The 25,169-nt window shown below is 42.7% G+C and overlaps 2 protein-coding genes across 7 annotated transcripts in view; one reads left to right on the top strand and one right to left on the bottom strand.

Annotated features, from left to right (window-relative positions):
* The window catches only part of dnah7 (dynein, axonemal, heavy chain 7), a 73,758-nt gene extending 50,096 nt beyond the window's left edge, over positions 1–23,662 (top strand). For both annotated transcript variants that reach the window (XM_053878121.1, XM_053878120.1), the window contains exons 54-66: positions 1,728–1,922; positions 5,305–5,397; positions 5,488–5,664; positions 5,856–6,017; positions 8,571–8,771; positions 8,972–9,133; positions 10,293–10,478; positions 11,687–11,824; positions 15,338–15,568; positions 16,784–16,936; positions 18,183–18,360; positions 20,290–20,393; positions 22,815–23,662. In XM_053878121.1, coding sequence (XP_053734096.1) covers positions 1,728–1,922; positions 5,305–5,397; positions 5,488–5,664; positions 5,856–6,017; positions 8,571–8,771; positions 8,972–9,133; positions 10,293–10,478; positions 11,687–11,824; positions 15,338–15,568; positions 16,784–16,936; positions 18,183–18,360; positions 20,290–20,393; positions 22,815–23,021 — 2,187 coding nt within the window. In that variant the 3' untranslated portion in view covers positions 23,022–23,662. The remainder of the gene's footprint in view (positions 1–1,727; positions 1,923–5,304; positions 5,398–5,487; positions 5,665–5,855; positions 6,018–8,570; positions 8,772–8,971; positions 9,134–10,292; positions 10,479–11,686; positions 11,825–15,337; positions 15,569–16,783; positions 16,937–18,182; positions 18,361–20,289; positions 20,394–22,814) is intronic.
* Positions 23,639–25,169, bottom strand: part of slc39a10 (solute carrier family 39 member 10) — a 31,691-nt gene continuing 30,160 nt past the window's right edge. For all 5 annotated transcript variants that reach the window (XM_053878123.1, XM_053878127.1, XM_053878125.1 and 2 more), the window contains one exon: positions 23,639–25,080. In XM_053878123.1, the coding sequence (XP_053734098.1) occupies positions 24,928–25,080 (153 nt within the window). In that variant the 3' untranslated portion in view covers positions 23,639–24,927. The remainder of the gene's footprint in view (positions 25,081–25,169) is intronic.

The following is a 25,169-nucleotide window of genomic DNA, read 5'->3' as shown; positions in this document are numbered from 1 at the left end:
TGGCGCATACTTGGGCTGAACATTCCTCTATTTGCTGACTGAGAAGCATGGTCTCAGATTTAGCAGAGCTCTATGCGCAGCTATAAACTGTTAGTGGCATTAAACTTATTACAATACAGATTGTAGCCAAGTAACAGGAATAATTTGTCATGTTATACTAATGTTTCAGCGTAAATACTTATTTTTGAAACACTAAAACTACACTCAGATTCCATACATTCGGAATCATTTGGAATATTATTTCAATTTATTTCATTTTTATTAGGTAACACTGATACTGATGTCGTGGCCATGCCTATGATAGTAAAAGTGAAGTAAGAAATTGACTTTCTTGTAGATGTCCTGTGAAACTTTAAGTTGCTTTCATTGAGCCACAAACTGGAGGACTGTTGCGAATGTCAATGGTTCATGGTCTTCTGGTGTCCTTGTCGGAATTATTTCCCCAAAATGGAGAGTCGTTTTTCGGGTGTTGCTATTTACACAATCCTTGGGACAATAATGGAGAGGCCAGATCCAACTGTCAGATTTGTGATGTCTGGGATAAAATGACTTGGCAACCATTTTGACTACTTCTTAAATAAGTTATAATACTTCAAATTGAACTACTAAACATGATTCAGGAATACCCCAAAATTATGAATATCAATTTTAATGCTATTTCGTGGATCTCCTTCAGTCTAGAGTGACTTGGGATTTCGGGTGATCGGGTGACGAAATGGCAACGTATTTTTACAACTTTAGACTTCAATGGCTCTCAGGAACTGTCAAAAGGTCTTGAGCGCTGTTGACCAGACTGTGGCTTGTTTGATGTGTTATTCATCTGTCCAAAATAATTAGATGCTAGATCTCTGCTAGCTTCTGTACAGAGCTACAGTTTTAAATGCTCGAATATGAATTGAGACGCGTGGCTTCCCTCCATCTTGTGGTTTGGAGTCGGTGGACGCAATCCAATTCTGGTGATGTCGGTAGAACCTCAGCTCCCAAGGACTCAGAAAGGAGGTCAGCAAAGAAGTTTGTTGACTCCAGTCCCTCAACGGATTCCAGAAGCCCGACAAGTCTAATGTTATTCCGACGGCTACGGCTCTCCAGGTCCACCCCTTTTTGCTAGGAGCTGTGCACTAGCGTTGCACACTTTTCTCCCAGTATGTTGTTACGCTGGTCTTGAGAGTTAGCGCTCATTTCCAGTGAGTCAATTTGTGTCTCCTGCTCCATCACAATAGCGTGTGTGGAGTTGACCACAGTCTCCAAAGCAGTGAACATGTCCTTAAGGTCGGTGGAAAACTTGGCTCTGTGCTCCTCCAAAAGTCTAGCAATGTCTCCACAGGTTGTTTAGACATCTTTTTCTGTTTTCAGATGAAAGAAATAAGAGCTTTTCACAAGCCTTTCTCAGTTACCCAGGGCAGCGAAAGATTAACTTTTAAATGATTTGGGGAACAGTTATCAATATCCACCTGCACTCACTTACTTGCCTACCCAGCCACCGACCCAATAGTCGTGAAAAGGTTAGGGGTATCTTGTGAAAATAAGTGTAAGTATGCCAAGATGCCAGGGACATGGACGAAACCTGGCCTCAAGTATAGCATATGTGGCAACGCATGACTGTAGCTTGATATCAGCGTAATTTGAAGATAAATAAGCATTTTTGAATGATCTCCAGATCAAAATGCTTCGATAATTTGGTGCCATTTATAAATTTCCTCTGCAGCTGATCCATGTCCCTGTTTAAGGTGAATGAGAGCGAGTGGCGCTTCCTTTTGACGGGCGGTGTTGGACTGGATAATAACTACTCAAATCCCTGCACTTGGCTCGCCAAGAAGTCCTGGGATGAGATATGCCGTCTGGATGAGATGGAGAATTTCAAAGGCATGCGTCGCGACATGGCCCGCCTGAGAAACGAGTGGAAGAAGGTCTACGAAAGCCCTGTAAGTATCATTGAGCTGACTCGTGTCTGTGAGTGGCACCACTTATAATAATCCTGCGATACAGTCACACTTCACCAGCACATCTACCTGAGATTTATTCCCAATTACTACATTTCCCTCGTGTTGGGTTAGAGGCATAGAGAAGCTGCATCTGGATCGTGGCGTGGTGTAAATCCAAACCACTGCTCTGCATTACAGCTCTCATTTAAATACAGAAAATTGTTGTTGTGTTTGTGGTCTTTTATCCGTGAATTAATGTGGATTTCCTCTCAGGTTTCACTTGAAAAACATTTGTGTTCATTCTAATGAGATCATCTGAATAAATAAATAAGACAATGGAATAAATGAGGGAAAACAAGCCTCGCCAAAAAATAATGTTCTTACACCAGAGTGCCGCTTCAAATGATCCATTGGTTCGGGGGAAGTTGTTTTGTTGTGAATCAGCAACAATTATTTCCCAGAGATAATCTAGTAAGCCTTTTTATCGTGTTACAAAGAGCCCGTTTTTCCCAGGGAAAACTGTGGCTGCCGATCATTTAAACCGTGAATAGGAGCAATGTTGTCCCGCACTAATCCTCATTGTGCTCGTGTAATTACTTTTACAAGCACTTTGTTTTTTTGCAGTTCAGTATGCATGTTTCCAGAGCATCTTCTGCACAGAATATTTGGTCTTTTCAATACTAAAATCTAGTCTCCGCAAGGTTTTGTTTCGCTTTGATGTGCAGCATGTAGCATGGAAGCTGGCTCCACAATTAATTGGATTATTTAAAGCTTATCTTTAAATGTATGTTTGTACAATCATTTTATAACTTTTAATACACTGTCAACACTGTGAGCAACAAAGAGCATAAATTCGGGTGCTTCAAATCAGCGCTTTGAGGAAGGTGGCATAAATATATACATATATATAAATATAAAATCACTTTTTTCTATATTATTAATTATCCAGAGAGAAAAGAAAGAAGAAAAGCACTATAGTCATGATTAACACTTTCAGAAGTAAAAGCAAAACAAAAAACTGTTTTTGGAGGAATTAAGGAAGAATGTGTGATGACAAAGAGTTATTTGATTGCAAAAAGAATAATAGTTTCCAATAGTAAAAAGATTTTTTTTTTTTTGTTTGAAGAAAAAAAACTAAAGATTAGGCCTATCTCTATAACTAATTTTGCTCGACAATAAATTGCCCTAAACGTTATTAGCTACTACTAATGTCAACATTAGTTTGAGACCAAATTAACACAATAAAAAGCAACAATAACAAAACTCCAGTTAAACTGCACTGGTTGTGGTTGTTGTCATGTGGGTTAGTTGTGCTGCCTTTTTCTAGTTCTTGCTCAACTGTGTGCTAGTAGCGCTGCTTCTCCTGCGGAGACAAAGATTCTGGACAACTGACAAGAGGGTTCACTCTGCACACCCAGCGTAGCTGGTTGGAGACAGGGAAAACAAACTGGCAATTTTGCGGCAAAATGGTCAAGTTAATGTTTATTGTCTTTCCGATCATCATTATTGATTATCATGACTGGCTTATGTAAAGTCAAATCTTGAAATGCAACATAAGCACAATTATGATCAAACAATTATGATTTATTAATGCAACACAATATGATGAAAAAGACAAAAAAAAGCTTAAAAAGTGTGAATCTTCTTTTCTTTGAAGCTTTGGATTATTAAAAAAATAAAAAATAATAAATCAATTAATGGCTGAAGAGGAAAAATATTCTTTGCAAAGTTTGTTCTGCATTTATAAGTAATTCCTAAGTGGTAAAACTCTATGTCAAATATACATTATGAATATTAAATAGAAAATAATTATGTTTCTATACTACTTGTGTTTTTTTAAATAAACTAAAATGGCACTATCATTCAGAAGTTCCATAGCCATCGTGATGTCCAGTCAAATGCAGGCGAAAGGCCACTCATTGCCCAGCCTATTTGTAGCACCCATTGGTGTTATAGTCATCTCATTTTGAAGTTATTGCACCTCACAGCGGAGGAGTCTCCGTCCCTACAAATCTGTTCACACTCCTGACAATAAAAGTGACATGGCATCACAGATGGCGTGGATGGAATCATTCCTCCAAGGCAGCCTTCTCACTGGCAACACCAAACTGTAGCCCACCGAGCTGCTGTCTTGGCCTTCGCTTCCACTCTGATCAACGTGAGAAGAAGAAACTTTGAACGTGAAAGTTTCTCCCTCATATTTAATTGATGTACATACGCTGCCTTTTGAATCCTAAATGATCTTAAATTGAAGTTTTACCCAATTAAATCTAATCAGGACAGTTGTGACAGCGACGTCTCTCTTATCCGGATCCGAGAACAGCTGTTAAATCCGAGTGTGAGAAGACACGTCAGGCTGCACACGCGCCATTATACACATTGAGACGCACATTCATACACCATCCTTGATTTATAATCAACACAATCAGCCGTAGCACTTCTATCTAATTAAATCCAGTTTGTTACAGTTGCGGATGCACATTCCGCCCATTGCTCTGCGAGAACATCTGTTCAATCAAGCCGCCCCAAACTGGCTCAGACACATTGCGTATCCCCAGGAGATCCAAAATAGGAGCTTCTGTCTCAAAGCACCTGCCAGCACAACATATATAGCCAGACGTTGCATCGCAAACAACCAGGGGGAAGGCAGCTCGACACCACCATTGCTCACTGCTGTGGAGCGTCCAACCATTCAAAATACTCCGCTCCCTCGCAGCCCACTCAGCGCTCTCTTTATCAAGCCGTCATTACTGATACGCAACGCAATTAAACAGTGACTTTGTCCTCGCCTTTTATGTTGAACAAAGATGACACTGCCTGCTTACTGACATGTCATGTATTTTGTATCTGTCGTTGCCCTCACTGGTGCGTGTGTCTTCTGCCTATAGCTCAGCAAAGGGCCAGCTAAGTTCCCAAGGGGCCAACTGTGACTGTCCTGCGTCAAGCCAAAAAAGAATTTTATCACTAAAATATTATAAACTGAGAAAATCGAAAAGAGAACAAAGTCAAAGAAAAACAGTGTTAAAACCCCAGTAACACTACATGATTGTATTTGACAGAAAAAATATGTCCAGGTATATAATAATAAGTAGTGAATGTTCTGCTTTCACTGGGTAAAACGTGTAAATATGATATAAAGGCACTTCATTGCTAGTTTATTTTGCTAATGTCTTTCAAGGGACAAGAAATGCATTTCAGTATGACTCTCAACAACTATAGATGGAGAAAAACAGACACCAAGATGGGCGAAGGAGAGTTTTATTTATAATTCTTTTTTTTTTCATTATTCATTGTGCACTTTTTGACTGACTGTTGTGAATGAATATTGCATCCCTATTGTTGTCTGAGTATCATCTGAAGGTCTGTGTGCTTCTCACTTCAGACTCCACACCAAAGTGAGTTCCCTGAGGACTGGCAGGACAAGCTGACATATTTTCAGAAGATGCTGGTCATCCGATGTCTTCGGCCGGACAAGGTTAGTTGCATGACTCCCGTGACGAAATCCTCATCAGGGTACTTTTTCTGCCCACAGTTTCTGATCCCACTTGACTTGTGTTTCCTCTAGATTATTCCCATGGTGCAGGAGTTTGTTTCAGAGAGTTTGGGTCGTCTGTTTATCGAAACCCCTCCCTTCAGCTTGAGCACAGCCTTCAGTGACAGCCACTGTTGTGCCCCTCTCATCTTCATCCTCTCCCCTGGCTCAGACCCCATGGCTGCGTTGCTCAAGTTTGGAGATGAAATGGTATGAAAAATTTAGCACCTTTGAAGCGTGCTGCTCCTACAAGCCCCCAAAATCAGAGGAGAAATGGAATTCTTTAGATTTACCAGACTCAAACATGTTTCTTAAAAGCAGTGAAAATATGAATTCTGGCAGCCTAGTTATCGGCTGCAGCCACATCAGAGAGCATGACTTCGTCTGTTCTTGTGCCTCAGGGCTTTACAGGCAAGAAGCTGAACTCTCTGTCGCTGGGACAAGGCCAGGGTCCTATTGCCATGCGGATGATTGAAACTGGCATTAAAGACGGCACCTGGGTGGTTCTGCAGAATTGCCACTTGGCTACATCATGGATGGCAACATTGGAGAAAGTTTGTGAGGTCAGGAAATGCTTCAACACGTTTTAGAGGGTAATTTTCCACATGTGAATGTTAAAAACATGGGATTTTTAAAGCATGTATTCTTATTCTTATTCTTATTCTTATTCTTATTCTTGTTATTATTATTGGTAATAATAATGATCATAATTTTTATGTAGTGATGCCCTATTGTGATTTTCACACATTACTAGAGTGATTGGCATCAAAATCAAATTATAAATGTCTTTATGAAGTATCTATTCAATCTATTGGTTGGCGACAAAGCTATATTTTTTTGTTGATGCCTTTGTTGTATTTGTGAAACAAACTATATACACTTCAAAAGTGATACATGGCAGAACTGGAAATTTGTTCATTTGTGTTTGATCTGGACTCAGCTCAGGAGTTGTACGATTGTGGCAGAGGATGAAGCCATTAAGTCGTTCGTCAACCTCGTTTTTAGCGGTGACTTTAAGAAAAGCCAAAGAAACAGACGTTATCTTGTTGAAAAAGTGGCTGTGCAAAGTCCATAAGTGGTGCCATTCATACGGTGGTGTTCATCGATCCCATGATTCTTTGCAAGATCTGTAGGCTAAAGGAATCGATGAAAGTCAGTGCATGTGTAGGTAGGGTATTTGTCAGTGAATTACTCAGAAATGGCTAAACATAGTGACGTTTAAGTTTGCTAACAATGTATTCTGACTTTGAAAACATAAGGTAAATCTTTCACCACTCACATAATATACGTTTAGCGAGTACTTTTGTGCTTCCATGGTGCGTGCACATCATAGACAATCCTTTGGCCTGTGATTTTTTTTGCTGTAGTTTTGTAAATTACATTTTCCCTGAGGCAGAAATGTAGTTTGCAAATGCTTGCAGAAGTAACACTGAAGATTTGTGTACTCAATTTGGACACACATTCACTCAGGCACACACACAAGAGAGAAAAGGGGGAGAGATAGGTTCATAGATCTTACATAGCTTAAAGCTTATCAATAATTCCCAATTTTTCAGACATTAATTCAGTTCTGGTGCTTTAGGGAACAGATTGCTGAGAGACACTATTTATTCAGAATTATCACACAGCAAGGAAAGTTTAGGAACACATTAAAGTATTATTTTAATCTTGGACAGAGCCGCACCAATTTAGCTACGACTCGAGAAGAGACACTTATTTAACAAGTTATTTATATGGATGGCTATATGAGTTTTAACCAGGCTGTGCTGTCATGAGACTTTTCTGTGATCAAGGATTTTGGTTAAATAGCCTGTATCTTTCACCAACTTTGGTTTTGGTCCAAACTTGGGCATCGTGATAAATGTTATGTCATTTCGACGATAACGCTCATCATCACGATAAATTCTCTTCCGTGTGTTGGACACACTACAGTCTCTCTTGAAACTGTTTTATGATTAAAGTTTTAGTGGAGTTTGTCTCCAACATCATTATTTGTTTATGTTTTAATAGAATAGTTATCTAAGTGTCGAGGTGAGAAATTCAATGTTTCACGTCTCTGGTAGAAGCCGCTGGTGTCTGACAGACTGCTCTGCCTGCTTTATTTAGGGGTTAAATTGAGCCGTCTGTCTGCTGTATCTCACGTCTCTAAACAGTTGTCTTTAACTATGGACCAGTCTGGACACATTTCCTAGATGCTATTGAAGAAATATTAGAAATAATGTGAATAAACGATCATTTAGTCATATTCTATTCTCCAAATCATTATACAAACGCTCAGTCCTTTGTTTTGTGTGATGAAAAACCTTTTCACAATTCTCTCTCCTAAAATGGTTGTTTTTCACTGCCTTATTGAAGATTTCACCAATACTTTGACCGCCATAGAATTTGTCGATGGTCCGTCGTAACATTAGCGCTGCCTGTGAGAGTGTGTCCACGATCAATGAACCCTAACGGGGACGCGGAAGAGGACGCCACCGCCAATATCGGAGCGGAGGTCCATCCTATAATCAACTATTTGCCTTGTGAACCAAGGCAGATGACCGCGACAGAGAACCTGTGAGGACCACTCCATCTCATAAAACAAACACACGATCCAGAGACTCGACCAGACATCAAAGGCTTCCTTTATTAAAAATAAGTTAAAAACTATGAGTGTGGACCGAAGTCCACCACACCCTCCACAACTGTCACGCGCTGGTGTCGGCTGTCGAACGCCACTCAGTTTATAACACCGTCCCAAGTTCATGTGTGCAAGTCCAATGCATCTAGTGTGACGTGTGTTTATCGAAGATGCAGAATTGTCATGGTGGAGTTTGTGTTTGGCGGTATATTGTCTACGATATCGCTCATCCCTTTTCCAAGCCTGTGCTTTCATGAGGCATTTACAGTTCAAATAGTGCCAGCTAATGGAGGTCTGTGCTCTGGTTGTATTCATGGTCAAATGGATCAGTGAGGGAGAAGTAAGAACAAGGAAAGTTAGCAGCAGATGAATAATTTATGAACCAGACATCTGAATAATGACTAGTAAAACACCGTCATTAGCGCTCATGACAAACTGCCCCACTGTGCCCTTATATGAAAGCTGAATTAATAACTATTTGATTTTCCCTTTCAAGGAACTAAATCCCGACAACACCCACCCAGACTTCCGACTGTGGCTCACTAGCTACCCGTCTCCCACCTTTCCCGTGGCTGTGCTCCAGAACGGCGTGAAAATGACCAATGAGGCACCGAAAGGTCTTCGCTCCAACATCGCACGGTCCTTCTTAATGGACCCCATATCTGACCCGCAGTTTTTTGATAACAGCAGCAAACCGGTCAGTGTCTGTCTCTGTTTTCCTCCCTTGCTGTGAATGCTTTATTTTCCTTCATCAGTGGGTGTCACACCACTTTCACTCTGACTGTGCCGACTGTGGAGGTTCTGAACATCCACCCACTGCTTAGCTACACCCAGCTCTTTGTGTTTGTGCTTTGATCATGTGTTTGATCCTGTGTTGCTCTGTGTTCCTCACATCAGGCTGTGTTTAAGAAGCTGCTGTACGGCCTGTGTTTCTTCCACGCCCTTGTCCAAGAGAGGAGGAAGTTCGGACCTCTGGGATGGAACATTCCCTACGAGTTCAACGAAACCGACCTGCGTATTTCTGTGCAACAGCTGCACATGTTCCTGGAACAGTACGAGGTAGTGGACTGGTTGGAACAGTATTCCAACATATAGAGATTCAGCTAGACCAGTGGCAACTGGAGGTATCAGTGTGGTTTTCTCATTACCCACAGATGTTTTTTTCACATCATAGATTGCACCTGAGGCGGTTGCTCACATTGTCCATAGCTAAAACTGACTCTCGATCCCTGCGCCTGTTGGTGACCAAACATTCACGTGCACACTTTAGGTGCATCTAGTGTCCCTATGAAACCCTATGGCATGAAATACATTGAATGCTTATGAAAGCATTTGTGATGCTGAATATTTAATCTCAAACGTTAAAATATTTCAGTAAATGATCTTACACTGCATATATTCTGCCTGTGAACCTAACATCATCTGAAGTTTTTCATGTTTTGCTTGAGCACTATTTTGCACAGCTGATCATTTCTCCAAGTTCATATGGGGGTTTATTCCCCTTTGGCTCGACTTAATAGAGATTTTTACTCACCTTGTGACAGCTTCCAACCGAGGCTTGGTATATGCTTTGAATAGTCAATCAAAGGGCAGTAATTTTACAAGTTGATTCCTCTTCATATCAGTATCTCTGCGAAGCTCCACTTGACATTTTTCCTGGCTCAGATAAGACCAAAACTCTCCAACGTTGCCAGCAGCTGAAATGCTTTATGAGCATGTTTAATGCAGTGACATTTTCAACGTCTCACTGAGTGTCGGGGAATTTGTGAGTGGAAACTCAGAAAGTTTAGTAGTGGCCAGTCGCAACCTTTTGCCTGCTCTTGACTTTAACTTCGCTCTCAGCTATAATTGAATCTTTGCCACTTTTGCTCATATCTAATCATCTAAATTCTGTCTACCAAAGTTTTCTTTTTTTTGATCCCTATTAGGCACTTTGAATATATATTTTTTTAAATATTGAGTTATACATAGCTATTTACTTAATACACATTTAACCATGTAGAATAAGCATTTTAATAAATAATAAAAATATTTTCAAACCATTAGAAACCATTAGGGGATATTAAAAAGGATTATGAATATGAATAAAGACACACGTTGATGTAATTGTACTTGTACATTTTCAATAAAGTGTGTTGTGACACAAAGTTTATAATATCATTTTTACTAAGGCAATTTTTTCGGTGAACTTGATCATCACGAAGTGCGTCTTCTGCAGGAAGTTCCGTTTGACGCCCTCCGTTACATGACTGGGGAGTGTAACTACGGAGGACGTGTGACCGATGACTGGGACAGAAGGACACTGCGCACAATCCTCGCCAACTTCTACACTGCTGCAATTGTCAGGGACCCAGGCTATAAATTTGACCCAAGTGGCCTTTACTACGCACCTGATGAAGGAGATGTAAGACGTTTTAGTTTCCTACATTATTATGTGAACACATTCTCATGCCCACTTATGTTGATGCAGCGATGGCAGCCATCTGTGGCGCATGTTGATAGATGGGGTCAAATGTTTCTTCTCCTGCCTGAAGTGGCAAAGGGAGGGAGAAAGTTTGTGAGTTCTCATCATTGATATATTGGGGTGGAATAACATTGATTCATGTGTCTATATACATCACATTTGTTTGGTTACAATATCAAGTGAGGTCCTTGCATGAGCTACTTTAGTATTCATGAAGAGTAAATAACACTAATACAAAATGTATCACCACCTTTGTCACTCAACAATTCTCTCTGTGAGACCCTGATTTATTTTTAGCTTTTAGACAAGGGAAATAAGGAGAAATAAAACCCAATGATCAACACTATGCATCAGCAGTAGAATCACAATAATGTGAATTGAATCAGCACCCATGAGTCGGGATAAAACCAAAGCACCACCTCACGGCTGAACCCTTACTCTGATGTCTGTCTTTCTTTTGCATCACACACATCACGTGGCGTCAGTATATGCTGCAGAATGTTCAAAGCTTAATGTGTTGACATGCAAAGCCAGCGGCTGATCAGAGTCCACTTGTGAACGGTCAGTGTGTCAAGTGAGAGAATGTGTTGTGTACAGTAGCGTCACAAAAAATCACAAATGCAGTTTAATCCCTCAACATTCAGTCAACTCTTTTCCATAACAGAATGGTCTGGATTGATAGCTAAAAAACAGCCCTGCTTCGGTACGTACGAATGATATAATATGAGAGTATGAAAACAGATAAACAGTAAGCTGGTGGAGTCAGGTCTTGACCTTTCCACTAAGCTGTGGAGAAGCTTTTGTTTCAGATGACCTCCAGACTCTCAAGCACAGTTTTTGAACTACTTTTAAAAAGTCGTCATGCAATAAAAGACTGGAAATTAGGCACCGCAGGGAACCACCATCAGTGAGGGCTGACATATTTGCTTACCCGATTTCAATTCAACAGGCGCTCCATTTTACTTGGCATTTTGTTACCCAGTTGCCCCCCTTTCCTACAGCCGCATGTTTTATTCATGGAGTCGCATTTACATAGCCATTTAAAAAATGTCAGCTTTCAACAAAGCTGACTAGTCTTCAGCTGTGTTTTTCAAAATGTACTTCATGTGGCTTAATATAATAATGTAACCAGCCCCTTTGTTTTCCAGCACAATAGCTACATCGAGTACACCAAAGCACTGCCACTCAACCCCTCACCAGAGATCTTTGGTATGAACGCCAATGCGGATATCACCAAGGATCAAGCGGAGACACAGCTGCTGTTTGACAGCATCCTGCTCACTCAGGTAAAAATCCGTCAAGGACTTCTGCAGCCTGGTCTTTTATTACCTGATGTTCCCACTTCAGTAGGTGACTGTTTGTACTTTTACAAGCATTTTACACTGCAAACTCAGTTTACAAGACAGGTGCCACCTGCTCGCCTCTGCATGTCTTTGGACTGTGGGAGGAAACCAGAGTCCCGGGTGGAACATACTCAAGTGTGGGGGGAACCTAACTAAAATGTGGTTAAGCCAGTCAACCCATATCTATGCCTTTCAACATTTCAGCTCGTAGTTAAGAAGACCATGTAAAACACACTTGAATGTCTTGAGTGAGTGTGATAGTTCTTACCCTAGATTTGTCACATCGCTTTCCATTTGCCAGATTGCAGTTCGTCTTTTGTATCCATGTGTATTTGTTTTGGTCTGGTGACAAAAGCTATTTCAACCGAGCGCATCATTGAATGAAAAAGTAATTTTTGGGCGGCAAAAATGAGCTGTTTTTCATGTAAAAAAAAGTGGGCAGCACTGTATACCAACAAAAATAAAATATAGTGGAATTAAGTTGGTGATGTTGCAAAACTGGAAGTAGATGCTATTGCTCCAGCAGCTAAGTAACTGAAGGTGCTAGCCATATTAGACTTGCATGGCAAAGGTTACTGGCAGAGCTTTGGTCGTTGGTGTTGCAAGTGGTTTTAAAATGAGTTGCCATTTCCTGGGCTTTGAAAATGAGGGTACTGTTTCATGAAGCTTCACTAGCCCATCACCAAGTATTGGGCTATCTATCTTTATTTTTTTTATATTCAAGTCTATTACCGAATGGGGTGTTCAGTGTATAAAACTAAATTAGGTAACTTTGTGTCTTGTTTAATGGATTTTTTTTTAAATAAAAAAAATTATTTTAAAAGTGAAGGCGATAAAAAATAACATTCACATTTGTAAGCGTGATTCCGTCTGGTTATTTCTTTGGATGAGCGTGTAGCTGACGCGTGTCTTCCGAGATGCGAAAATATCCACAGTCACTTCCCTTGATACGATTTATTAAATCCTTCATTTGGTGACAACAAGAACAACTGCGGTATTCCAAACAAAATAACAGTAGCACGCTTACATCAAGTCAAAAACTAGTATGCTCCTCACGCTTCCTTAGCACTTCCCAACGTCAACACGCACACACGCACACACGTCACACACGTCACGTCACGTCGCATACGAGAAGTCACACCACTCATCCACCGTGCACACACACACAAAATGACTCTAACAACATTTAAGAGTGCAATGCAATTGCATTAAATTGTCACAATTTTTGGTGGATTGTTTTTGTTACCTTCACCAAACATCTTAAGTCACTTAAGTTGGTGACATCTAAAGTGATTTCACGCACATTTTGCTCTTGATAGCCCACATTTTCAACGGGGTGTTTTCAATAGTTCAGCATACATAGGAAAGCTTAAATACAGTCACTTCACTCCCAAACACTGGTAAATCAATGATGCCACTGCCTGTGTGACTCATAGAAACATCAAAAACAAGAGTGTCTCGAAAGTGTCCTCTCCATATTTGAATATTTCATTGCCATCCTCTGGAACGTCTCATGCAGAATTCATTAAAAAGGAAGCGCGAATCAATCTTTCAGTTGTTTGTTGAGAGACTTTCCACTTATTAGATCTTTGACACTGCAGAGGAACAGCAAGCCTGGCGGTGGCTCTGGTTGAGCTCAGTGAATTGGCATCATTATAGCTGAGATGTATGTGGTTCCACACCAAACTTTGTTTCCCACTGCTCCCCTTCTTCACTCAATGTTTGCTGCGAATCAAATCAAAAAGAGATTGAAATCTGCTCTGAAAAGTCTAACTGCATCTCCTGTAAATTGGAGAGATATTTTTTTTCATTTGTTATCCGCCAGAAGGGAATTTTTCTGAACATTTCGGTATGTGCATACGTTTTTACTTGTTCACCTCAAACTGGGTTACTGCAAACAACTTCACTCTGTCACCGTAGCTATTTATAACTTTAAATGAAGCTCAATAACATTTGGCATTTATTTATTTCCTTTTCCTTCCGGATGAATAACGGAGTCAGTAATGCGTTGACTTTGTTAGGATATAATTTGATCCCATCGTCTCAGTGAGGGCGACACAAACAAGATGAAAGGGCTATTTGTCATTTCCCGTCTGTAACCCTCGGCCCCATTAGCAAATTATGACTTATTATTCCGTACAGCTGGCGAGTGGCCCCGCGCCTCGCAGGTGAAAGTTGTTAGCCTGAAAATCCAATGAAATGCAAAAATGAAAATGAGTTAAATAGCGCTCGCTGGACCTGGAATTAAAAAAGCACAATTAATATCCAAGCATAGCAACATTGAGGTCATTTGCTACCTCACTCAGCTCCAGTGTTTGTGCTATTTTCGACACTGAAACCTATTGCTCAGTTCATGGAGAGCAGACAAGATCATAACGTTCAGCTTCAAAATTTGGAGCAGTTTAAATGTATTCCTGTTGCATTAAAGGGACCCTGCGAATGGAGTAGCTTGGCATCAAAATAAAATGTTAGATGTTTGTATTTATGTTGTCATATTTATATGAATGGAATGATCGAGAAGGACTAGAAAAATGGCTACTAGTACGTTCCTAACAGGTTTAGCTACAATTTGTTGTGAAGCAAAGCTTGTCGCCAGATAAGAGAATAACAAGTCACACTCTTTTTTTTCTAATTTTAGGTTATCTGTTTAACATATTTCTTCACATTTTGGAATCAAAATTAATGTATTTATTCATTTTGTACTCCCGAAGAGTTGGTTGCAGGGCTAGTAGCCCAGCTAACAACTTAGACATTTGATTCCATAATTAAATCACTATTGAGTCCAGTTTTGTCGTAAAACTTGTGAGAAATGTTTGGTGTAATAAAGACTGCTGTCTTGAAAAACCGTGCCATAGGCGTGTACACGTTCCTCACCCTCACAGCCAAAAACACACTGTAAATATTTTACTCCATGTGGTTTGGAAGTTGTGCTATTTATACCGTGTGGTGTGTCATCAGTCCCATGATCCTTTGCGGGTTTCATGAACAAGTTTTTGTCACATCATTGATTTCCCACATCATGAGGCCTAAGGAATCTCTGAAATAGTGTGTTGTGTTGGCGCCATATTTATTATTTTTAATGTAAACCACCACTCCCTACTGGGATGAACTCAGGCCCTCTAACTTATTTGTCTGTATCACGTTTGTTTTGGCAGCGTCTGACGCGTGACAGGTCAAGTCAACTTGATTTCATTAGGCAACTTCTTTTGGTGATTTGTCACAGCAGGTGCCAGAACTTGAATTACGTGACAGAATATCCAGCAAGCGAATGACAGTTTTCTACATCTTGGCACGTCAGGGGCTTTTCAGGATCAGAACAGCAAAGGGGTCAAAAAAGAGAATAGTCAATTTGACAATTCAAAGGCATCACGAGAAATCTTCACCAAATGTCAAAGTGATCAGAACTTCCAGTTTTGCCTTCCTCTTCTCATCTGTCCTGTGTGTCTGTGTGATCAGTCGCGCTCCTCAGGCGGAGACTCCAAATCCTCTGACGACATGGTGTTTGATGTGGCGGGCGACGTCCTCAGCAAGTTGCCTCCAGACTTCGACTTGGAAGCGGTGATGCTGGTTTTCCCCACGGACTACAACCAGAGCATGAACACGGTGCTGGCACAAGAGATGGGTCGCTTCAACAATCTGCTGCGCACCATCCGCGACTCCTGCATCAACATTCAGAAAGCCATCAAGGTAACAGTGGTCATTGTACGTGGGAGTAAAGGACAGGTGTCAGGGTGGAGGCTGATCATCCTGTCTGGATGTTGGGGTCCAGGTCACGCAAGTCGTACACTGAGTTGTACACTTAAGTCCAACATTTACAGCATGTGTCAAAGTCAAGGCAGGGGGACCTAAATTGGCCCTCCAACTCATTTTGTGTGGCCTGCAAAGTTGAACTGAGCACTACTTTGAAGTGCACCGAAAACCAGCTGAGCACCTGGAGGCACTCATGAAGACCTTGTAACACAAAAGACCTTGAAGCTCAAATACACGCCACTTTCCCAAAGTACTTTTCTTTCCTATCAGTTTTCAGATTTTGGAAGTTTCTCGATCAATCAACTCGCATCTTCATAGGTCATGGTATCAACACAAATGTTAAAATGCACTGACTTTCATGTTGAGCTGAGTGGCCGCATAAAAGGACTTGGCTGGCCAGATTTTGGCCCAGAGCTTCGAGTTTGACTTGTGGTTTGACCACAACAGAATTTTAAAAAATTTAAGTGATAGAGTGACTTTGACAAGTGTTATTAGTCATGAACTGGTGAGGCTTCTTGAAACAGTATCCTCTAGATCAGAGGTGGGCAGTTAAATTTCCTAAAGGGCCACATTATAAACTGTAACTATTGTAAGGGGCCATCATGCCCCATGAAAGGCGGCGATGACTTTGGTACATGACGAAAAAATCGTAAGGAAATGAACCATAAAAGATTAAATGGAAGCAAGGATATTAAGAAGTGTAAATATGGCATGAAACCTATTAAAAAAAATATATATATTTTAATAGAAATCAACAAAAATATGCACCAAACATTGAAGATGAAAAGGCAATTTATTTCAAAATATCTTTTTAATTTTCTTTCGACAATTTTTGAGGGAAATACTAATAACGAACAAAAAAAGAAACAAAAATGACTGGCTAAAACGGAACCAGGATTAAAAAATTATGAGTTATAAGTTATATAACTATAAGTTATAAGAGGGCCACAAAGACACAGTCAAGGGGCCGCATATGGCCCCCGGGCCGCACTTTGCCCAGGTCTGCTCTAGATGGCACTCTCTGCTTTAAAATCTTTGGCTTTGAACAACTATTTAAATGAAACCTGATGTTACTTTTAAACTAATAGCACCACCTTCTGAGCTCTGAACATGAGGAAAGTGTTTGTGACACCATGTTGGTGCTGCGTTCAGGGTCTGGTGGTGATGTCAGCAGAGCTGGAGGAAGTGGTCCAAGGCATCCTGATGGGTCGTATCCCAGGCATGTGGATGAAGAAGTCGTACCCCAGCCTCAAACCACTTGGCAGCTATGTCAACGACTTCCTGGAACGTCTCAAGTTCTTCCAGGTGTGTGCAGCTCGACAAGACGCCGCAGTCGGAAACGCTAAACCCCTCTGGGAGTTACGATCACAGTTAGACATATACAGTCAGAAACAATGTGACCCCCACTTGTGTTTTAACAGTATCTTGTGAGGTGTTTGTCTGTAATGGAGAGGCTTCTGTCCAGTTACATGTCTGGAAGTGTTGATGTCAAATCTCTGAAATGAGTCTCCCGGCCCAGAGATGATAATGGTGATGCAAGGCTTGTGAGCATGTTACTGCTGAATATACTGCATCAGTTACAACGTCCTGTTCCCTTTCCCAATTTTTTTTTTTTCTAACCCCAAATCTTGCATCTGTCACGGTTTCTTTGTTCGTTGTTTCGTCCACTCCTCTGAAAGTGTGTGAGGCTCGAACACAAGCTGAAGCTTTTACATTCCAGTCTGGAGCTCTGGGAGACACGTGTAGACTCATGACCACTCGTGTGTCAGGCCAGTCGGTGTGTGTTTGTGTGACTGTGGGAAACGTCGCCTTCTACACACATGCTGACCTGCAGGGAAACATTTATTACCTTTATGTTATTGATCAGGAATCCCAATACTAATCCGCTGCTCCAAGATGGAGGACAGGTTTTGTGAAAAATGAGTTGATATACTTGCATCCATTTTCCGAGTGGAGTAGAAAAGTGCAGAAAAGTACACTAGCATAGTAATGTACAATAGAGTAGCCTAAAATAAAAACACGTGAATTGAAGTAATTGACTAGTAGTGTTGTTAAAAATACCACACATTTCTGCGTGGTCAGTTTCCTTGTTTCATACTGGGCCTTTGAGGGCTGGATAAATGCGGTCAAAGGTCGCCCCAGGGTCGAGCATGTGATCGGCTCTGATCATGGTCTGATCCTCACATGTCTGCTTTCTTAAGACCCAAACCCTTTGGTGTCCAAAGTGCTTTGCTCAAGGGATCGAGTCCCTGCCCACTGGGTGTTCACATCTTATCTCTCTCTCCAGTTAGAACCATGACCATATTCATGCTGTCTTTTGTGTACGTATTTGACCTTTAACCTTGTCCATTTTGACATTGTTGGACTGCAGATCTGTCGAAGGGAAGGTCATGCAAAGTAGTACCCTGATACTTTTGAAGTGAACATTGTTTATCCTCCCACCTTGCAGGTCCATTAAGATGTCAAACGTCACCAGCTGAATCTCTGCCACTGCTCTTTTCTGCTCGCTGTGGTCTGATGCTAAAGTAATGGGGGTTGTCTGTGTGTCCAGGACTGGTACACCGGGGGCACGCCAGCTGTCTTCTGGGTGTCGGGGTTTTTCTTCACTCAGGCCTTCCTCACCGGCAGCCAACAGAACTACGCCAGGAAACACAAAATCCCCATCGACCTGCTCGGCTTTGACTTTGAGGTGCTGGAAGATCAGCAGTACAAACGCCCCCCGGAAGATGGTACGACCCGACCCCTGACTTTTCTACGGCCCCACACAGGTTTAAGAGGAATTGACGACTCAGCGCTGTAGATAAGAATCTGCACTCCGCGCAGTTTATTCAGTTAATTTCAATTCTCTCTGGATTTATTTTTTATTCCAACACCATCCAACTCTTAAAGCTCACAAGTGTTGTTGAGTAGTTTGTAACTAGCGTGTTAGGTTCGGTGGAGTTAACTGCGTGTGAATGCACCATGACTGTCGCACACAGGTTCCCATGCTCAGATGCTGTCGTGTTCTTTGTTGCTCGCTTCAGGATCAGGAAAATGCATCACCACTTTACTACTTCAAACGACTTCACGAAATACCATGTTTGGATCAGTATCAGATCATTTGGTGCTATCGAGTTTGTTCGCGCGCCGCCTAGATGGTTGGTCAGAGCTTGCTGAGTCAGATGGGTCGTGGCTGAGATGGTGATGGTGGACGCCGAAGTTCTCGGTGCTCGTGGGTCCGAGGTGGAGAAGCTGAAGATCCTGATACTGAAACAGAGGACACAAACTAGTGATGGGTATGAAACTGTAAGGTCAGTAAAGAGACCTTCATTTGTTGTCTTCAGCTTATCTGAGGTTTCGGGAGAGAGGCTGAAGGAAACTTCCCTGGTGCCTGCCTCTTGACACCCTCCTGTTCAGTTTTGTCCCTTACAAATACGCATAACTGAGTTATTATGTTTTTGTAAACCTACATTTAGTGGAGCGTTTCATCTCCCTCCTGCGTTGTCGCGCAGCCTCATAACAGTAAATACATCAAGACACTAAGCTGCGTGAGGAAGATTCGGAAATACCATCGCCTGCTGCTATCAAAAAGTGAAGTAAGTAAAACACAAGTTCCCCTCCCTCCCCCCACGTGGCACGCAGACAGACCCCTCGCTGCGTCTCCAACACGTCCCCAGATTCTGGCTCCGTCTTACACCAAGCTTCGGGCCTCAATCAGCCACCAGCTGAGCTCATCACTAGCAGAGTATAGACGCAGGCTCGACACAAGCATGAGCTGCTTCTGTGTCTGTGTGTGAGTCGCAGACAGGATCCAGGTGAATAAGGAGTGGAATTAGCAGCACGGGATCTTCGTTGCAGTCACTAGCTTGGCGCTTTAAATGACGGATTAAAGAACTGGGCAATAACAGAGTTCCATTCGTGAGGAGGGGGTTTGCTGTGTCTGGTGTTTGCGTGAGATTTGTAGTGAGGTAAGGTGGATGGATGATTCAGTCAACATGAAAACAAGACATCTTTACCGTAATTTCCAGACTATAGCGTGCACCGCTATATAAGCCACACACACCTGTATGCTCACATGAGACCCCAGGAGGAATCAGTGAGTTGGGCATTGAATAAACTTTATGGTTTTCAAATGTGAAAAACACATTTTTTATATTAAAAGAATTATTTCAATTATTTTACCCTAGTTTCCATGAGCATGAGCTGCCTCTTAAGGTACCTTCACTCCAAAGTCAATGGAGATGAGTGAATATAAGACACACAACACCAGAACCAGGACTTTTTTTTAAACTGTGGCGAAGAAGCGACAGAGAAACGATGAGGCAGAAGGGAAAGTTTTGACATTTCCTGACTCAGCGATGATAAAAACACTAGTTTTTAATCATGAGAGGTAAATCTCCCTCCTATCTGCAGTCACGTGGTCCGTCTCTACTCAGAAAACCACGCCCAAGTGCGCCTCCATGATGCGCTACAGTTGTCGCGAAGTTGTCCACTTGTTTTGATGTTTCCTTCTCATACTACGCATGATCACGCGAGACTTCATCATGAGCAGAGACCATTTTTCTGGCGCCCCTCACTGCTGTACAGGCAGTGGAAACCCTGCAGGATCAACCCTGCCAAGATGATGACTGAGGATCGAGCATTTGTGTTTTTAGATTTAATAAAGTGTTTGTTTGCAGGTGTCTACATCCGGGGCTTGTTTCTGGATGGGGCCCGCTGGGATCGGAAAACCAAACTACTTGCGGAGTCCTATCCTAAAATTCTGCACGACACCATGCCTGTGGTAAGGAGCGACTGTGTTAACAACATGGAAGAAAAGTGGTCGACCTTTGAAGTGAGGCTTCATGAAACAGTGTCATTTTCAGAGCTCTGCAGGTGGCGCTCTCAGATTCAAAATTGTGTGAGGCTGAAAAAATACATTTTTTGAGACTACAGAGCAGAGAACGGCACCTAGAGAGCAGTGAAAATGAGGACAAGGCTTCACGAAGCCTCATCATTTCATCACTACTTGACATAAGTGTAAAACCTTATCTGAGTGGAACTTCATGAAGCCAATACTCGCTGGTGTGGAGTGAAGACTCAGTGGAGTGGCTTTGCTTTTGTTTTGATTCCTAATTTTGGATTCAAGGGATTTGGGATTTTAGACAGCCACACATGGCATTGATGCAGAAATTAATCTGTGTGCGACATTGGATCCTGAGCAGAGGCTCGGCATGTCAGCTGACTGACTTATTTAAAGTACCGGGGTCAGATTTGGATTTTATCTCTGAGGCACCCTGTTCTCCACTGGTGGCCTTCGGTGGCACTTTCCACACCAAGAGCATGTGCTCATTCTTGAAGCCATCAGTTTGCGACTACTTGGCTTCACCGTCACGCCACCTGCAGAGCAACACATTCAATGGAAATATGAGGTTTCATGAAACAGTGTCCTGATCTTCAGAGGCCACTAGGTGCTGTAAACTGTTTGGACTTGAACAACTGATTCAATGAAACCTCACATCATTTCTAAGGGCACCATCTAGTGGCCTCTGAAAATAAGAACCTTGTTTCATCAACACTGCGACACTGTTTCATGATGCCTCATCCACCCATCACCACCGTCGTCTCTAACTGGCCCGTGATGGTCAGAAGATCACGTTCATCACCAACAGGCGTTTGTTTCATAACTCCAGAATACAAACTGAAGTTGCTTTGCCAATTCAGCTGTAAGATTATGACCAGTCTGGTTGTAGACACGAGTCTGAAGATGCCCAGTCATGGGGAAAAAACAATTTGCCTGGAAGACGGTTCCCACCAGAACTCCCACGGCGCTTCTGCACATCAGGAAGCGGAGCTCCTCATGACATCACCTGCTGTTTCCTGTTGGATCTGAAATTTGGGGTGTTTTGGTTAAATGAAAGGCACCACAGTTCAGAGCACAATGCATGTTCCAAATCCTGGAACTCACTGGTGCACCATGAGTGGGAGTGAAGGGCATCACTGGAGCCGAAAGTGCAGCACTGCTTTTCCATCTTCATCTCAACAGTGGGACGTGATGGAGGGTCTCCCAGCAGAAGTGGCTCACAAACACTGATCAACTTTCCGTTTTATTATTGCGTGTGCAGCCGCCATGAATAATGCACGAGGGCCTTTAAATATTCAGGCATTTCAAGGCAAGTTATTAGCAGAATCAGTTTCTGACAAGAGCAAAACTTAATTAAAGCTGTGTTTATTATTTGTGCGAGCGGAGGACGAGGGACAACAGAGGGCGGCGCCTTTGAAATGCAAATCTGAGGGAAGTTAAAGGAGAGAAGCACTTGCTTTTGCTCCACAACTTGTTTGGTTTCGCTCTGGCGAGTGGGTTTTTGGCCCACTTTATTGTCTCTGCCGTCCAAAATGTTGCTTTTCTCAGTGACACCTTTCTTTGGTACCCACAAAGGTTAAACTGCTGGATGTCCAACTTGGAGGTGAAAGAGCAACGCCAGACCGCTTTGTGAGCCACTCATATCCACTGTTTCAGGAGGCGTTTACGTAGACGAAACTGATAGCATCTTCCACCACTAACCGTTGGATAGTGTCTGTTTACATGGGGATTTATCGCAGGGTGAAAACTTTCAGCGCCGATGCCATCTTCATCGCGGTGTGGACTTTTTCCCGCCCAAGAAAACGTCCCCCCTCAGCATTGACTTCATGGCGCTTCATGAGGCCTCATTGTCGGAGCTCAGTAGGTGGCGCTGATTGGTTCTGGCAGATGGATTCAGATTCAAACAGAACACAAGATTTCACTGCCAGATGAATTTAATACCACTAGTGTTTGCACTGTAGCCACAAGCACTGTGGTTTGCCGCCTGCAGTTCCTCATTTTTCATTGTGGATGGTTCTATGTTTTTAATTTATTCTCATCATAACAAAGGTACGTTGGAACTCTGAGAGGAAATTCAGTTGGTTTTTCGAGGTGTAGTCGATTCCAGATGACATTGATGTCTCTAAATTCTTCAGGCATTTTATAATCTTTTACGACTGTTAAATTGTGTTAAGATGAGATTGGTAGCAGTTTTGTTTATTTTGACTAAATGATGTGATTTCTTTTTGTTTCCGTCAATAGTCGTGCAGCGACAGTTTCAGAGGCGCTGGAAGCTTCAGTGCGTGTCTCGAGTGATAGCTGATGGTTTGGGTTTCATGTCGAACATCTGGTGAAGTGCTCCTCACTTGTTTGTCCCTGCAGATGTGGTTGAAGCCCATCAAGCGTCAGGACATCAAGGAGCGTCTCAGCTACTTGTCTCCAGTCTACAAGACCAGCGAGCGCAGGGGAACGCTGTCCACCACGGGGCACTCCACCAACTACGTCATCGCCATGACGCTCAACTCTGACATGGCTCCAGAGCACTGGATCAGACGAGGGGTGGCGCTGTTGTGCCAACTCAGCTCATAAACAAGAGCGTGCTTTTTTTTGCTGCTACCTCACGGTTGCTCCTTTTCTGTCCCCAGTGGGCCGGCTACTTCCTGTTTATCCTAAAAAGGACTCCACAGGTGGGACTCTCGTCCCTTGAAAATCAGCTGTCATTGAATCAAAACTTTATTTAAACAGATAAATGTTTTAACTTTTTAAAATAAAGTGCCAACTGGTCTCACTTTTGTTACTGCTACACATGCTTGAAGAGAATGTTTGTGACCTAAGGTGACGCGATATTTGGGGTGGTTATGGGCTGGTGAGGCTTCATGAAAGAGTGTCCTCATTTGTCCACTAGATTTAACAACTACTTCAATGAGCCATCACATCCTTTTTTTTAGAGCGCCATCTTCTGAATGGCGAATGAGGAGACTGTCTCATGAAGCCTCACCAGCCCATCACTAAAAAAGACCTTTTAAGAAACTGTTGATAATGGAACCAGGAACCTCGTAACCAAAATTTTGGGACCAAATGAGTGGCTTTGATAAACCAATTCAATAAAACCTCACATTTTTAACCGTCTGAACCACTGAAAATGAGGACATGGTTTCGTGAAGCCTCTCCAGCCCACCACGACCACTTAACACTCCAGCTTATTAAGAACAAAACACTCTTTTACCCTAAAGTTTATTCACTGATGATACACAGATGCAAACAGCACTTGTATTTCCCATCCAGATCATGAACCAGATATATACAAAGAAGCAAAAAAAAAAAAAAAAAGGCAATAAACAAGAACCTTCATTTCACTGTCTGCAGAGAAGCGGCCACGAGAGCTGCAACTCGGATGTCATGGTTTTAAAAAAAAGTCATCTACTGTCAGGACTAAACTACAAAACAGATCACGTCTCTCTGATATTCTCCCTAACAAAAAAATAACAAGACTTTGCCTTCAAGTTCTAAAATGATTGGTGTAAAAATGATGTGCTATCGCTAAGAGTCCTGCTTGCCCGCGTCTGACGGAGCGAGTCCCGGTCAGCAGACGAGACCTTTCTGCTGGACAGAGAGTGAAGACACACTGGACAGCCGTCCTCGCTCATGCTACATGCATGATGGACTGACAATGACTGTTAAGACACAAGATGATGTCACACAGTGACAGGATAGATGAACACACACACACAAACACACATGCGTGTTCCCACTGCTGACAGATGGAATGTCAAAGGAAGTGTGGGGGCGGGGCTCAAATGGAGGGGGTGTGTCAAGCATCAGCCACAGTCCACAGTGTTGCAGTCACAGAATATTTACACCAGATTAACGTCCCGAATGAGTGCAAAGGAATGCTGATGATGAAAGCACCGTTTCCTGCTGGAGGTCTGCGATTGTCTGGGTCTTCTAACTCACCTCAGGAGGGGGGTACAGCAACTGTTGTGTCCCTATAGGTTGGCACCACAGTTCAAGCAGGGAGCACCTTGAAACCCAGCGTCTGATTCATCAACGAAACATTCACGAGTCTATCCAGCGGATCGTTTCATAAACACTTTTGGCATAATAAACAAAAAGAGCAGATCATAACTTAGCGTCTTTGGCAGAAGAATCTGCGGATCGACGTGTGGGAAGAATTAGAGGGGATCGGACGATGGACACGATTGACAGCGAGCAGAGCCGAGGGCTGGGGGGAGGGACGCGACGCGGAGGAAAGCACGCAACAGCTCAGAGACAACACGTGGACGACAGGAAGTGATGGAGAGGCGACACGACCGCCGACGCGCCGCCGTCCCCTGAGCAGCTCGACTCTTGAGAGAGCCGACGAGAGGTCGGGGAGCGGCGGCCGGGCGACCTGTTCTTTTCTAGATGGGCACATGACTGGTGGAGCTGAAGCCGCACGTTTGGGGGGAGGCACAGACTCATGCAACACGTCTCCGTCTCCTGGCCCCCGGGTTGACTAGAACCCGAAGTCCAGGACGATCTGGTCCTCGAAAATGGCGATGATGAGCATGATGCCGAAGCCCGTCAGCATGCCCACGTTCTGCAGCAGGAAGTGGCCCGGCTGGCAGCGCTTGTCCTCCTCGCTGTCGCCGTGCAGCATCTCGGGGAGCTGCGGGACACACAGGTCACATGACTCGTCAGGTTCACACGTCGCGAGGATGCGTCTTCAACATCTGTGTGTCCGTCAGGTGTCAATGT

Source organism: Synchiropus splendidus, chromosome 10 (assembly GCF_027744825.2).
Source record: "Synchiropus splendidus isolate RoL2022-P1 chromosome 10, RoL_Sspl_1.0, whole genome shotgun sequence".
Classification (NCBI taxonomy): domain Eukaryota; kingdom Metazoa; phylum Chordata; class Actinopteri; order Syngnathiformes; family Callionymidae; genus Synchiropus; species Synchiropus splendidus.
This window is presented reverse-complemented; position numbering and strand designations above follow the sequence as displayed.